The sequence below is a fragment of the Papilio polytes genome, unplaced genomic scaffold (assembly GCF_000836215.1).
Source record: "Papilio polytes unplaced genomic scaffold, Ppol_1.0 DF821067.1, whole genome shotgun sequence".
NCBI lineage: Eukaryota > Metazoa > Arthropoda > Insecta > Lepidoptera > Papilionidae > Papilio > Papilio polytes.
Window position 1 is genome coordinate 1,115,401 of NW_013528137.1, and position 12,938 is coordinate 1,128,338.

General features: G+C 31.8%; 1 protein-coding gene across 1 annotated transcript; it reads right to left on the reverse strand.

The window, feature by feature from the left end:
- Positions 1 to 6,585: 6,585 nt before the first annotated feature.
- Positions 6,586 to 10,846, reverse strand: LOC106109652 (allatotropin-like). Its single transcript, XM_013291237.1, has 6 exons — positions 10,702 to 10,846; positions 9,717 to 9,818; positions 9,482 to 9,580; positions 8,768 to 8,849; positions 7,514 to 7,601; positions 6,586 to 6,701 (listed from the first exon to the last, which is right to left on the reverse strand). The coding sequence occupies exons 1-6, from the start codon at positions 10,844 to 10,846 to the stop codon at positions 6,657 to 6,659; spliced, it is 561 nt and encodes a 186-aa protein (XP_013146691.1). The 3' UTR covers positions 6,586 to 6,656.
- Positions 10,847 to 12,938: the final 2,092 nt, after the last annotated feature.

Consider the following 12,938-nt stretch of genomic DNA (forward strand, 5'->3'; position numbering starts at 1 on the left):
TTTTTAAAATCGGCCCAGTAGTTTTTGAGTTATTTCAATACATACAAAAATCAAAATTACAAATCTTTCCTCTTTATAATATTAGTATAGATAGACAACACTAGTACATTATTTATACTAACATTAAAAAGATTTGTATTTTTGTGTTATTGAAAACTAGCGGACCGATTTCAAAATTGTTGACCATTAAAAAGATACGTTATCACTGAGCAACATAGGTTTTTTACTTATACCACGTGGACGAAGACGCAAGCAACAGCTAGTATTTGATACATAAGAATGTAGAGTAAAACTGGATACAACTTAATTTATGCTCGACAACTCTACAAAGCCTTTTAAGTGCCTTCCATAGTCACAGGTAATTGACACTCAGTGAAAGCGATCGTGACTTGACTTTGCATTAATTCCACTTATTGAGTTATTAGGAAACAATCGAAAATTCCATTTATACATGTTTTTATTATATTTTGCTACGCATATCACTCAATGTAGTGTTTTAACCAGTTTTAACTAATTTGTTAATTTAGTCTAAAGTCGACTTTTATGTCAAAAACGTCGAAATTGTATAGTTCTTGAAGAGTTTTCTATGGATTGTTACAATTTTGAATTAAAATCTTAAATGCTTTCCAACTCCGTTAAAAAAATCCGAACGGAACAATAACAACGCGAAAGCAGTTTAACGGATTAACTCGGTTTTAATTAATATTTTATTTAAATCCTGGTATTCCATTTTTACTACGTATTCGCACGTAATTAAAATATAGCCGTGGTAAAACTGACTGCAGTTAATTATTTTTGTCTCGTTACCAGGCATCGAATAATTAATTGGGCTTTGAAATAATTTTAATTAGTGTCAAAAACAAATTAGTGACAGTAGACTATTTTTGTTGATTGATAATATGCTCTTAATTTATTATGCAACAATTTTAATACTAAAAGAAATTTATATTTACGTAAAGTTTCCGACGGCAGTAAAATAGATTTCAAATTCAATTTCATTTTAAATATGTGAAAACATTGGCTTGGATTTCTATCGAATTTGAAAAGGATTGACTGGAAATTGAATGTCTGCGAATGCACCGATAAGTTTCGAAGACTGTTATATAAATGTTAAAATACGCGAAGTAAAATTAGGCCTTGTATCTTAAAAATAATTATAACAAACCTTTACAATACAGCAAAATATGAAAATAATTCCTTTTCACCTATTATTCTTTTCTCCATTAAAAGAACTCTATTTTCATTTAAAATGAACACAATAGTCTGGCTAATTAAGCTTAATACTAAGTTTTAAAAATACGTTTTTTAAAATATGCTTTCTTATGTTTCTAATTTGTGCAAAATATTTTTTTATAATACTCTCATAAGAAGTTTAAATAAGCACCTACAGTTTTAGATTTTTACTTAACAAAACTTTTTTAATCTGTGATATTTTATAAAGTATGTTTTAAACCACAGTTAAGAAAATGAATATTGCTCTATCATATACTAATACTGTATATGTACCAAATAGTACCAACAATTTACGAATTGCAGATTCAAAAATTGCTATCATTAGAACAATTTAATGTAAGGTTTAATATTATAAACTAGCTGTTCCCATGCGACTTCATCCGCTTGTTTATAAAAAAATATTTTTTTTTGGTCACGTTTGTCAAGTTATCAATTGCAAATGTCAAAATGACATGACATTATGTCAAACCATATCAACCTTGGTTCCTTGATGTTGGCAGCAACTTATGGTCTCTTTCTCACATTAGGGTTTTTATCTAAAATCTTGACCGCCTAAGTTTTAATGGCGTTTAAATATATAGCCTAAAGCGTGACGCAAGTGTAGGGCTTTTTATCTAAAAAAATATATTCAACAATATGCTGTGATTGCTGACATCTTAGGCAACAAACAAGTGTGTGTTTACGCTTTATTATAATAGTATAGATATAGATAGTGTTTTGTATAACTCCACTGAATATAGTATAGGAGCTTATAGTTCTTAATGCACGCCAGTTTCACATCCCGTACACCGGTAGTGTGTACGCGGTAGTCTGAATTGCTTTTTTTTTTGCGAACTTGCGTAAATTTTATCAGGGAAAGTGTTACAAAAACTATGCCAAATATAGACTACATTTAACGTTGTAAGGTTTAGTAATCTATTTGTTTTTATTCTATCTCCGAGTAACTTTTTGTCAACCTTCCTTAACTTTATAGAATAGATTTACGATTTGGTATTGAATATTAATTAAGGGACCCCGATATTTTATAACTGTCCAATTTAATAAATTGTTTGTAGTTTTTCATGCGAATATAATTTGGAATGATAAATATTATCTTTATTTATTTAAACCTATGCTAACAATATTTTAACCTCGTATTTTACAAATAAATAATGTATATTATTTATTTTAATGTGTTAATATTAGCTTCGTTCTTCATTTGTTTAATATTTATATGTTAAAACACTTATACATTCCAATTGTAGATAAATTAATATTCTAATGAACTACTCTATCAAACTAATTTAACTCAATCTATATTAATATGAAAAAGAGAACAGATTTGTGTTTTTTTATAACATAATGTGGTTAACGAGCAGGCGGCCTAAATCCGCCGAAATGATAAAGCGACCGCTGCCCATAGACATCCGCAATTGCATTTCGTTGCCTACACTTAATTGACAGAAAAGGAGATTTCCATAACAGGATATTTCCCCTTCCTGTTCCTCTCCTGCGCTATCAAATCCACTTTTTCTTCTCATCCTTTTCGTATAAGAAAAAGGGTGGGAAGGAAAAAGGACTAAAATAGAGCCTCCGACACCACACTCATCAGACGAAACGCGGAATTGCATCTACTTCGCGCCTGTCTTCTGAGTGGTCGTGGTATTGCACCGGGCGAGTCGACCCATTTGTGCAAAGATGTAAAAGCTTGCTCTACCACTGTTAAAATACTACTGGGCCTATTTAAAAAAAATCTCACACCATTAAAAGGCTAAATTATCAGAGAACAACATATGTTGTGTGTTTCTTGTTTTTTAGTTTCACGCGGGTTACGTTGCGAGCAACACCTAGTAATTATTAAGAATAGACATTGATCTATGTTATAACTTCAAATAAATTACACGGAATAACATATTAACTTCACACGAAATAATGCTTGATGTAGAAGCAATTAACCGATTCGTTTTGATCCAACGTGTTACATTGGATGCGCTGACCGTACGTAATACGTCGAAAGTCTAGCGCCACATGCTCGTGTCTACCTACGTCACAGTCGAGCAAGTCGGGTACACTAATTAAGACTGAAGTCGATCATTTCCGAGCTTAATACGTGTTTGATATATTAAAGATTGATCGATTACTAGAATTATATTTATCTCGTTATGTATTGGGGTTAACAGATATAGAAATAATTATAAGCTTTATAGCGATATACTAGCTGTTTCTCGCGAATTCGTCCGTGTGGAATTATAAAGTACTAAAATTTAATAGTGAAAGAATTTTGGAAACCAAGCAAATTGTTTTTGAACTATTTCAATACAAGCAAAATACAAATCTATTCTGTATAATATTAGTGTAGATTATGGGTGTTTATTTTTTTAAGGGGAATAGTTACTATGTATTACCAATAAGGATATTAGTTAAGGTATAATGACTTGTAATAACCTATAGTATGACGCTCTTCTTGGCAGTTATAATATATAAACAGTCTTACTGCAAGCAACAAAGCATGTCACGTTCATGTGAAACATGACTGACGTGCTTTGAGCTTGTGGTCAATGTTGTTGACAACAGCAATATAATAGCTTTCGCCCACAACTCCATCATCGTATAATAAAAAAAGTAAGTAGTTTTCTTGTTTTCCACACTATCCTCTGTATGCCAAGTTTCATCAAGATACGTTCAGCAGTAAAGGCTACAAACTTTACATTCATAAAAATCTAAACTTTCACAGTTTTAACATTAGTAAAATATGTATGTACATATGTTGTAAACGTCAATAAATCATTGATGAGAGTTTTATGTTCCTAAATAGAAGTTGCCATACACGGACACGCACTAGATGAACTGCCGACTCTTTGAACCCACGTACAGCAAACTGCCGCTGACCGCCTGAAGCTGACACTGCCGATAGTAAGCTGTACGTTTACAGCGGCCCTTAGAATTACTATTTCTTTTGGCACCCCTCATCTTATTACAAAGTTCCATTTAATATGAAAGCTGAAATCTATTTATATCCAACTTTACTATAGGATTAACACTTTGACATAAAATAGGTTTTATGGAGTACTGAAGCATTATGGAACGTAATGCAGGGTTAATAAGATTGTATAAGAACGCCCACCTGTCTCATATAGGCCAAAATTGATTTAATAAGGTTATATCTAAACTTATGGGGGTAGACAGGTAAAAGAATTTTTGCACACACAAATGTGTCAGAATCTGTAATTAATTGTTTAAGAGATACATTTGATTTGTAAATGATTTTTGAATTTTTCTTTTTGAAAATAATAATTTTTTTTGAACACGTAAAACATAGTAGTGGTATTTTCCTGCCCTTTTTACTATATTAGTCATCTAAATATTACTAGCTGTTCCCATGCGACTTCATCCGCATGAATTTATAAAAAAATCATTTTATTGTTTACATGTTTCAAATTATCAATTGCACATGTCAAATGACATGATGTCAAACCATGGCAACCTTGCTTCCTTATGTTGGCAACAACTTATGGTCTCTTTCCCACATTGGGGTTTTTATCCAAAATATTTACCCCTAAGTTTAACGGCGTGGAAATATATAACCTAAAGCATGACGTAAATGTAGGGCTTTTTAATAAAAGAAGAATTATTCAAAAATATGTTGTAATTGCTGACATCTTGGGCAACAAAAAGTGTGTGTTTACGCTTTATTATAATAGTATAGATAATACATTAGCTATGTTTTCATTATTATTTAATACCACCAAAGTACAATATTTTCCTATTAAGTGCTTATTTGATTTTGCGCGAACTAATAAATTAAGTGGTAGCCTAACTTAGTAAAATCATTTACAACTTGTCTAACATTGATTAAAGTTAAATTTGGATATTTTGAGTTTCGACGATGTTGATAATCAATCAATTTGTTATAATACGAATTAACATTATAGAAATGTAAAGTATAACAAACTAGTTGTTGCCCGCGACTTAGTCTTAACTTAGTTAGACTTGAAAATAAAAAAAATATTAATTAAGCGAAAGCGTTTTAATAGCCGGTTTCGGCCCAGTAGTTTTTGAGTCATTTCAATACATGCAAAAATACAAATCTTTCCTTTTTATAACATTAGTATAGATGAAAAAAAATTTGCTATTAAAATCATTGTTGAATTTGATAAGGTTATTTAAGGTCGGTTTACACTTCTGTGGTTTGTTTTATAATAAGTTCGAGAGGTTTACCTTCTTTCTTAATCTTAAAAAGTTTCTTTGCTTTTCATTACCTAGTTTCAAAGGCTATGCTGCATGTCTAAAGGTGTGTACTGATTGATGTTACGCGGTGTAATGTTGATGTTATAAGGCGAGCATTCAGTTAGTACGTGGTGCTAGGAAATCAGCAACGAGCTAGAAGTATATATTAGCTATTGCCTGCGACTTCGTTCACTCAATATTGATATAAAAAGTAGCCTATGATATGTCCGTCTTTATCAGCTACCCTTCAGCGAAAGTCCGGTCGAAAACGGCCCAGGCGCTTCGGCGATTATCCGGAACACGCGGCTTTAAAATGCTACTCGTTATCAGCAATGCACATACATCATCTGAAATCTGAAATTTTACTTTTGATGTTACAGACACTCCAATTTTATTATATGTATAGATAGATAGGAAGCAAGGATATTGTAAAGGAAACAAAACAAATTTTCGATACTTGATGATTTATTTGACATCGTAACTGTAATACGTTATAACAACTAAGTAATCTAATATCCGAATCCAGTATTTAAATAATTATCCTAAACAGTAGAGAATGTTGTATGTATGTAGAGTGATAAACAGCGATATTTGAAATACTATATTTTTAATTTTAAATTGACATTAAATACAATGAAAGTCCCAGCCTATATTTAAGTTTTATATTTCAATAAAGATGCCTTTCCCCTTTTTAAATATACGCTATAACATCAAGATATTTGTTAAACTTTGAGAAGAAGACTTATCATTCAATGAGATCTCTAGACAGCTACCAAAAACATCTAATACCTTAGTCTTTTATCTCTTAACAATAAAATCTTTCAAGTAATAGATCCTTTTTTGTAATCAGATTTACATTTACATTACATTACATTCAGATTCACATTAAAAAGTAAAGAAAAAAACAGCCTAAAGACATATCTTAGGATAGATTTATAATATATGGACAATTTTCTCAATATTAAAATGTCATTTAAAATCCTGTCATCGTAAATACACTATTTACAATAATTATAAGAGAAATTTAACGTTTTAGTCCAATAAAAAGTTTAAATTATATAATTTTTGCATTTTTCAAATCATTCATCGTATTTTTTTTCTATTTATTCATATCACAGTACAGTAAATTTAATATATAAAATTATATAATAAATAAAGCGATCGTAGTAATAATAGATTAACATAATATAGAGAATTAACTAGCCATGTTCATTTGTTTAAACCACGTTTCTGAGTAACTCTTCAGAAGAGAGGGCGCCATCCTGAAATTAATATCACAATAATTATATAATACTAAGTATAGATAAAATTAAAAACCGACTTCCAAACAAAATACACTAAAAAAATATAACTAAAAAGTAACAAAATAGTAAACCTCCCTTATTGTAGCTGTTATGTCTATATTGTACAATTATTATCACTTTTAAGCCGGTTTCCACATTTTTACCATAACAATTGACAATTGAAAGTATAGCAACGTTTAAGTAATGAATCTACATTGCCTGACACCGACTTCAAAGTAATTTTAAAAAAATTCGTAAAAGTTATACTCTTCATTTTTGTCAGGGGTCTATTTTTAGGTTATTTTGTAAAAAAAATCACTCATAAAAAGTCAAAAACTATGTACCTACATTTAAATACTAGTAGAAAGTTCAATAATAAGGTCACAGTGTAGTGTTAATTTAAGTATATCAAACATAAGTGATATCAAATTTGAATACTACAATCGAATTGATAGTACTACACTGTGTATTCGTATTATTTATCCAATCACATTAGCTGAATTGCTACGTTTATTATTGCTGCAGCGTTTCAAATTTAGATGATTACTGGTGGCATCTAATTAGGATGAGTTTAGAAGGCCTTTAAACGACAATGTTGTTAATAATTTACTATTATTATATTACAAATATGTAATGTTTGTTCATGATCTTTAAAGTAGTTGACGTTATTTTAAAACAGACAATAAAATGTTTTACGTAATAACTTCATACATGTCCTCATTAAGGGTGGTCACTAGCAAAACCAATTGCATATTCCTTAAAAAAAATATGGTATGAAAAAGTGTTGTTACCTGATTGAGGTCAACAAACTTTCGCACGACAGATCGGGCAAAGTCCGGGTTGTTCAGCATTTCATTCACGAACCAATCCACTGGGATGCTTTGAATGTAAAAAATTAATGTATAACAAAAGTGTGAACCATTTAATGATTGTGCCACTTCACACAAAGGTGTTAAAGATTTCTCCATTGAAAGGTGAACCATTACAGATATTTTATTAAAAAGTCATCACATTAACTTATTTAATTTAGGATTAAGGGAGGACGCACATCTTTCACTAAACTCTCGCACAGCTATTGTTCGATTGTCGATTGTTTCGCAGCCATTTCAACTGTTTAGTTGCACAACTAAAAACAGAGTAGTGTGCATACCTCTATAAGCTCATAGGAATCAAAGCGCGACTAAACAGTGTGCGATAGCATAGTCAAAGGTTTTTTTTTATATGAGAAGGGGGCAAACGAGCGGCGGAAACACAAAGGTGGTCAACGACGCCCATGGACATCAGCAACACCAGAGGAACTACAGATGCGTTGCCGGCCTTTGAGGAAATTGTAGGCTCGCTTCTTGAAGGACCCTAAGTCGTATTGGTTTGGAAATACCGCCGAGGACAGACCGTTCCTCAACGCGGCTGTGCGGGGCAGAAAGTTCCGCGAAAACCGCACGGTTGTGGAATACCAGCCATCAACATAGGTTTGCGCGCGCTCTAAGATCTATTTTCTTACAATTGTTTGTATAGTAGAAAACCTCGAGAACATTAATAAAACGAAAGTCATGACACATTAAATTCCTATATCAACATTTTAATCTTGTATTTTGTTTTGTAATATAATCTATGAAGATTAAGAACTTTGCTCGTTGTCTTAAAAGTTTGTTAACTTTGAGACATCTTTTACTTAACGTTACTATCCTATTTAAAAGTTGGAGAGTAATGAGATATTTTTGTTTTGCTAAATCTTTTGAAATGTCAAGCTTATATTATATTAGTCTACGTATCGATCATTCAAATATGTCAAAAGACATTAAAGTCAAACTTAACAAGTTAAAGTTAAGAAATAAGTTTATTATGAAGAATAAAAGACATCCAAAATTAGGAGATTACCAAGTCCACAGTAATGTTGCTGTTAGTCATAATCTATTTTAAATTCATAATATATTTTCTAATTACTTAAACTCTAGGTTTGCGTTTTTATTATTTGTATAAATTTGCACATATGTCCTAACAGAATAGAGTTCTTTATCAATTAAAATGGCTTCTAATTGAATTACCTTTCAACAACTTTCTCTTCGTTCTCCTGTTCCTTCTCCGGCATATTCTCAAGCGACTCCCAGATGTTCTCCAATCCGAATACTGTAATTTATAAAAAGATAAGAATCCATTCAACATTGTATAATGAGTTATTGTCAGTCAGCCACGACAATACGTAATAAGCAACATTTCGGTTACAATATTTCTTAAGACCTCATCACACATTGAAAGCGCTTAACTAAATACAATCTTGTCATTGATTGTTCTTTCCTAGTCCGCAACAAAAGGTCACCTCATATTTTTGTTGTCCCATTCCTCCATTACAGTTCTAAATACGGAGTGAAAGAGATGCATTGTAACTAAAGCTTTAATAACTTCATAGAAGATAATTAAGCACCTAAAGACAATATGCTCCAAGCTAGCGAGAGACGTGTTTAAACGCCGTTTAAAGCTGTCTGTACAAACAGATTGAGTCCGTGTATGTTTACATGTTATATGTAGGTTTTGTATTTCATGTTATGTTTGGTTACGTTTACCGAAGCGAACCTTTCGTGTTAGGTTATGAAGACGGTCCCTGGGGGTCTTTTCGGTTGACATGTAATGTATTAAATAAATACTGGTTATATGTACAGTATCTATAGAACTGAATACGAAGACAAATATTTAATAATCGCCAATATGTGGGTGTTTGTCCTTTATATTGGCTTCGAAATCTTCTTCAATAATCGGTTTACCTCGACCGCGTCGTGTCTCATCTCGTTTGCCGTAGCCTCTTGCGATAAGTATGTTTGAATTGGGCTTAAAAGTGCCCCTTGTCACTCTTATTTCCACCTCTGTTAGAATTCGTTTTACCTTATTTATAACTTTGTAAACAATAATATTTAGAATCTAAACTCAAGCAAGATTCCTTCGCTTAAAATTAAAAGCATTTTGGATATCTCAAAGCACTTGATATTTTTTTAGAATTACCTTCATCATTAACATCATTGTAACCGCTCCTTTTGCCAAAATCAGAGGCAACCATTAACTTTGTCTTGGGCCTAAATATCTTGCGTGGTGCGTCAAAATTATCTAGACAAATGTATAAGTTTTTTAAGTAGTGTTCAATTGTTTTTGTATGAAAATAGGTGTAATTTGTAGACAGTAATTTGAGAATGGCAATGTACTTGTTTTATTTGTTTCAAATTAAATTTTAAATCTTCAGTTACAATGTAACGTTACCATTAATAAATTTTATAACTCTTTAGAACTGAATAAGAATAAATAAGCCAACAAGTACGTTGCCAAAATGTAAACAGTAATAGTTTTAGCAAATTATCATCACCAGTCAAATTGGCATTATATTGTTTAGCTTTTAAATATTCTTACATATAACAACTCCACAAGTACGAGATCAATAACAAGTTGAGGACATAAACAAGAAAATATCAAGATTTAATGTAGATGGTTATAAAGATAGAGGAAGACCGAAGAAATAATGGATGAAAAGAACTGGGAAGGGAGTGAATTCAGATAGGACGGTTGATAGAAACGTATGGAAGAGCAGCATATACTATGCCGACCTGTAGGGACAAAGCAGGTTGATGATAAACTCCACAAGTATACAGTAGTACATTATAACGTAAGTTTTAACGTATAAGTAAAAAACATAATATAAAACCATTTATATATGTTTCATTTTACACACAGCATTGGCACTTTCCAACTTCAATTTGATTTTAAAACGTATGCATGCAGCGTAGTGGCTAAGTAACCAATAAATCGTCTTTGAAGCAGAAAACCTCCATCGTATTGAGAATTCACTTGAAGTAAATTTGATTTCAACACAAGCAACATATAAAAGGCCCGTAGGAGGGATTCCTGAGTCAATGTAGTTCCCCGTGTAGGAACTGTTTGCTAGTTCCACAGTCCCCGAGCAAATTGGTGTTTCAATCAAAGCCGGAAACCGAATTACACCTTTCTATACCTTCGAGTTCCAGTTCCGGTGTTCTTTTTCCGAAATCCCTCGCTATACCGACCGTGGGGCTTTTAAATGTGGGCGTCCCGCGACTCGCGCGTGCCGATGATGATTGATGTTCTACGTCGCCTTTAGAAATCATTTCAATTGAGATCAACAATAACAAATGAAATACGACCATATATCGAAGGAAAGACTATCAATAATTATTCATAAGGCTTTTCAGTCTTATTAGTTTTATTATTTGACCATGTTCTCTATCACTATTAGTACATATTTGTCAATCGTAAAAGCAAAACAAGTAAGTTATAATTCTACATAATCTATGCTATTTTTAACAAGGCACATCTATTGACGGGTAGAAGACTCTTGTAAACTGCTCCCACTGAATAAAATATATGACAATCTGTAAACTTTAAAATGTAAACTACAAAACTTGAAAGGATATGTAAAGTTATGAAATTCTTCAAAAATATATAATAGATTTTCCGTCCCATTAGTCACTACTAATGCAAGTTTAGCTTGACACAAGATGGATGCCCGTGGAGTACTATTTGAAAATAGCGTTACATAAGTGACATTTTAAAATGATTTATTTTAAAATAGCTTTCTCAAGCGACTTTGTCCGCGTGGAAATAAAAAAAGCCTTTGTGTTTTTCAAGAACATCCCCTACATGCCACTTTTCATCAAGATCCGTTCAGCAGTTTAGGCGACAAACTCTAACAAACATTCACATTTATAATATTAGTATGAAGTAAGATGACATAATATAACCAAACTTCATATGAGAATAATGACGTAAACACAAGAAATGTGCGCTTTCTTACAATACGCTCGATACCAAGTATCTTATTACATTTTACTTTTTTATGTCAACATAGGTCATTGCCGTCAGGTATAACTGGCCAACTACTCTAATGTTCAATTATAATTCGCTTTTGTCTTCTTAACTTACTATTTTATATTGTCTAATGTAATTGAATTTTCCTGAGGCAAAAAATGTTTTTGAAGCATAAACAATTTTCATAATTTCGATATATTTCTACTATTACCAAGCGGTATTCCATCGTTTAACATTTATTCTATTGTTTACTTTCACATTTTTAAATGTGGAAAACATTTTTATTGCTTATTACGTACATGTTTGAAATTGAAATTTCAATGTATGTTTACACATGTATTTATTCACTTTCCATCAATTCAGTACCAATTTGCCCCTAAAACTTCGACCCGTAATAAGATTATTCTGATAAAATACCTCCGAGGAAGCCGTAACAATAACGAGAAGATGCAGGCCGCCTCTAACTGAATTAACGTCTATTTAAATTAATATAAAATTGAACAGTAACTCTGAAACTCCCCCATTGTTTATATTTAAGTTTGATGATATCAGATCTTTCGAAATATCATCAATCAATTTAGAAAGTTTGAAAACCTTTAATTGATTAAAATGTACATTGTCATCTATACATGTAATAAAATTGGTGTGTCTGTTTGTAATAGAAAAAGAAATGTTCCAGATATCGTGAAGATCATATATATGCGTTGCTGATAACAAAAATCGCATTTAAAAAAATTGTCTGTCTGTCAGACTGTCTGTCTGCAAGCCGTGTTTGTTCCGGATAATCACCGAAACGGCTCTTATAGTTTCGACCGGACTTTCACTGAAGGGTAGCTGACATAGACAGGAATATAGGCTAATTTATGTTTCGGAAATAGCTATGGTTCCCGCTGGATATACTGTTTTTTGTATTTTACATGGACGTAGTCGCGAGCAAAAACTAGCTATATTGAAAATTACATTTATAGACACAACTTAGATGGTTGATGAAGTTTATTTTAGCTAACCTGTCTCAATCCAGTTGAAAGTCTTTATAAGACACTAAACCTAAGTAAGTTTACATAGGTTATCCACATAATCGTTTATTAACAAAGTTTAACTTTATTGTATTATCTCCTCGGTATGAACAACATGAGATTCTATGCAACTTCGATGAATATTAAAGTGGCTTAAATATATGTAAATTCTGCTATGTTACAATGGCGGTGATATTTTAATAACACTGCATTTGAGGTGATTAAATAGAAAATCAATCTTAGATTTATAGCCTACGTGTTGGACCATCACATTCCAGATGACCTTGAAAGGGTTGAAAATTGTTCGTTACTTCTATATTGAGCACATGCCTTCTTATAAGACATAAAGATTATGACAGACTGGAGAAGACAACAG

Coding starts and splice junctions, on each gene's coding strand:
- LOC106109652 (XM_013291237.1), bottom strand. CDS start 10,846: ATGATTTCTAAAGGCGACGTAGAACATCAATCATCATCGGCACGCGCG. Junction 9,819..10,701: donor ACTCGAAGGTATAGAAAGGT/GTAATTCGGTTT, acceptor ACATTTGTCTAG/ATAATTTTGACGCACCACGC. Junction 6,702..7,513: donor AGTTTGTTGACCTCAATCAG/GTAACAACACTT, acceptor TATTAATTTCAG/GATGGCGCCCTCTCTTCTGA.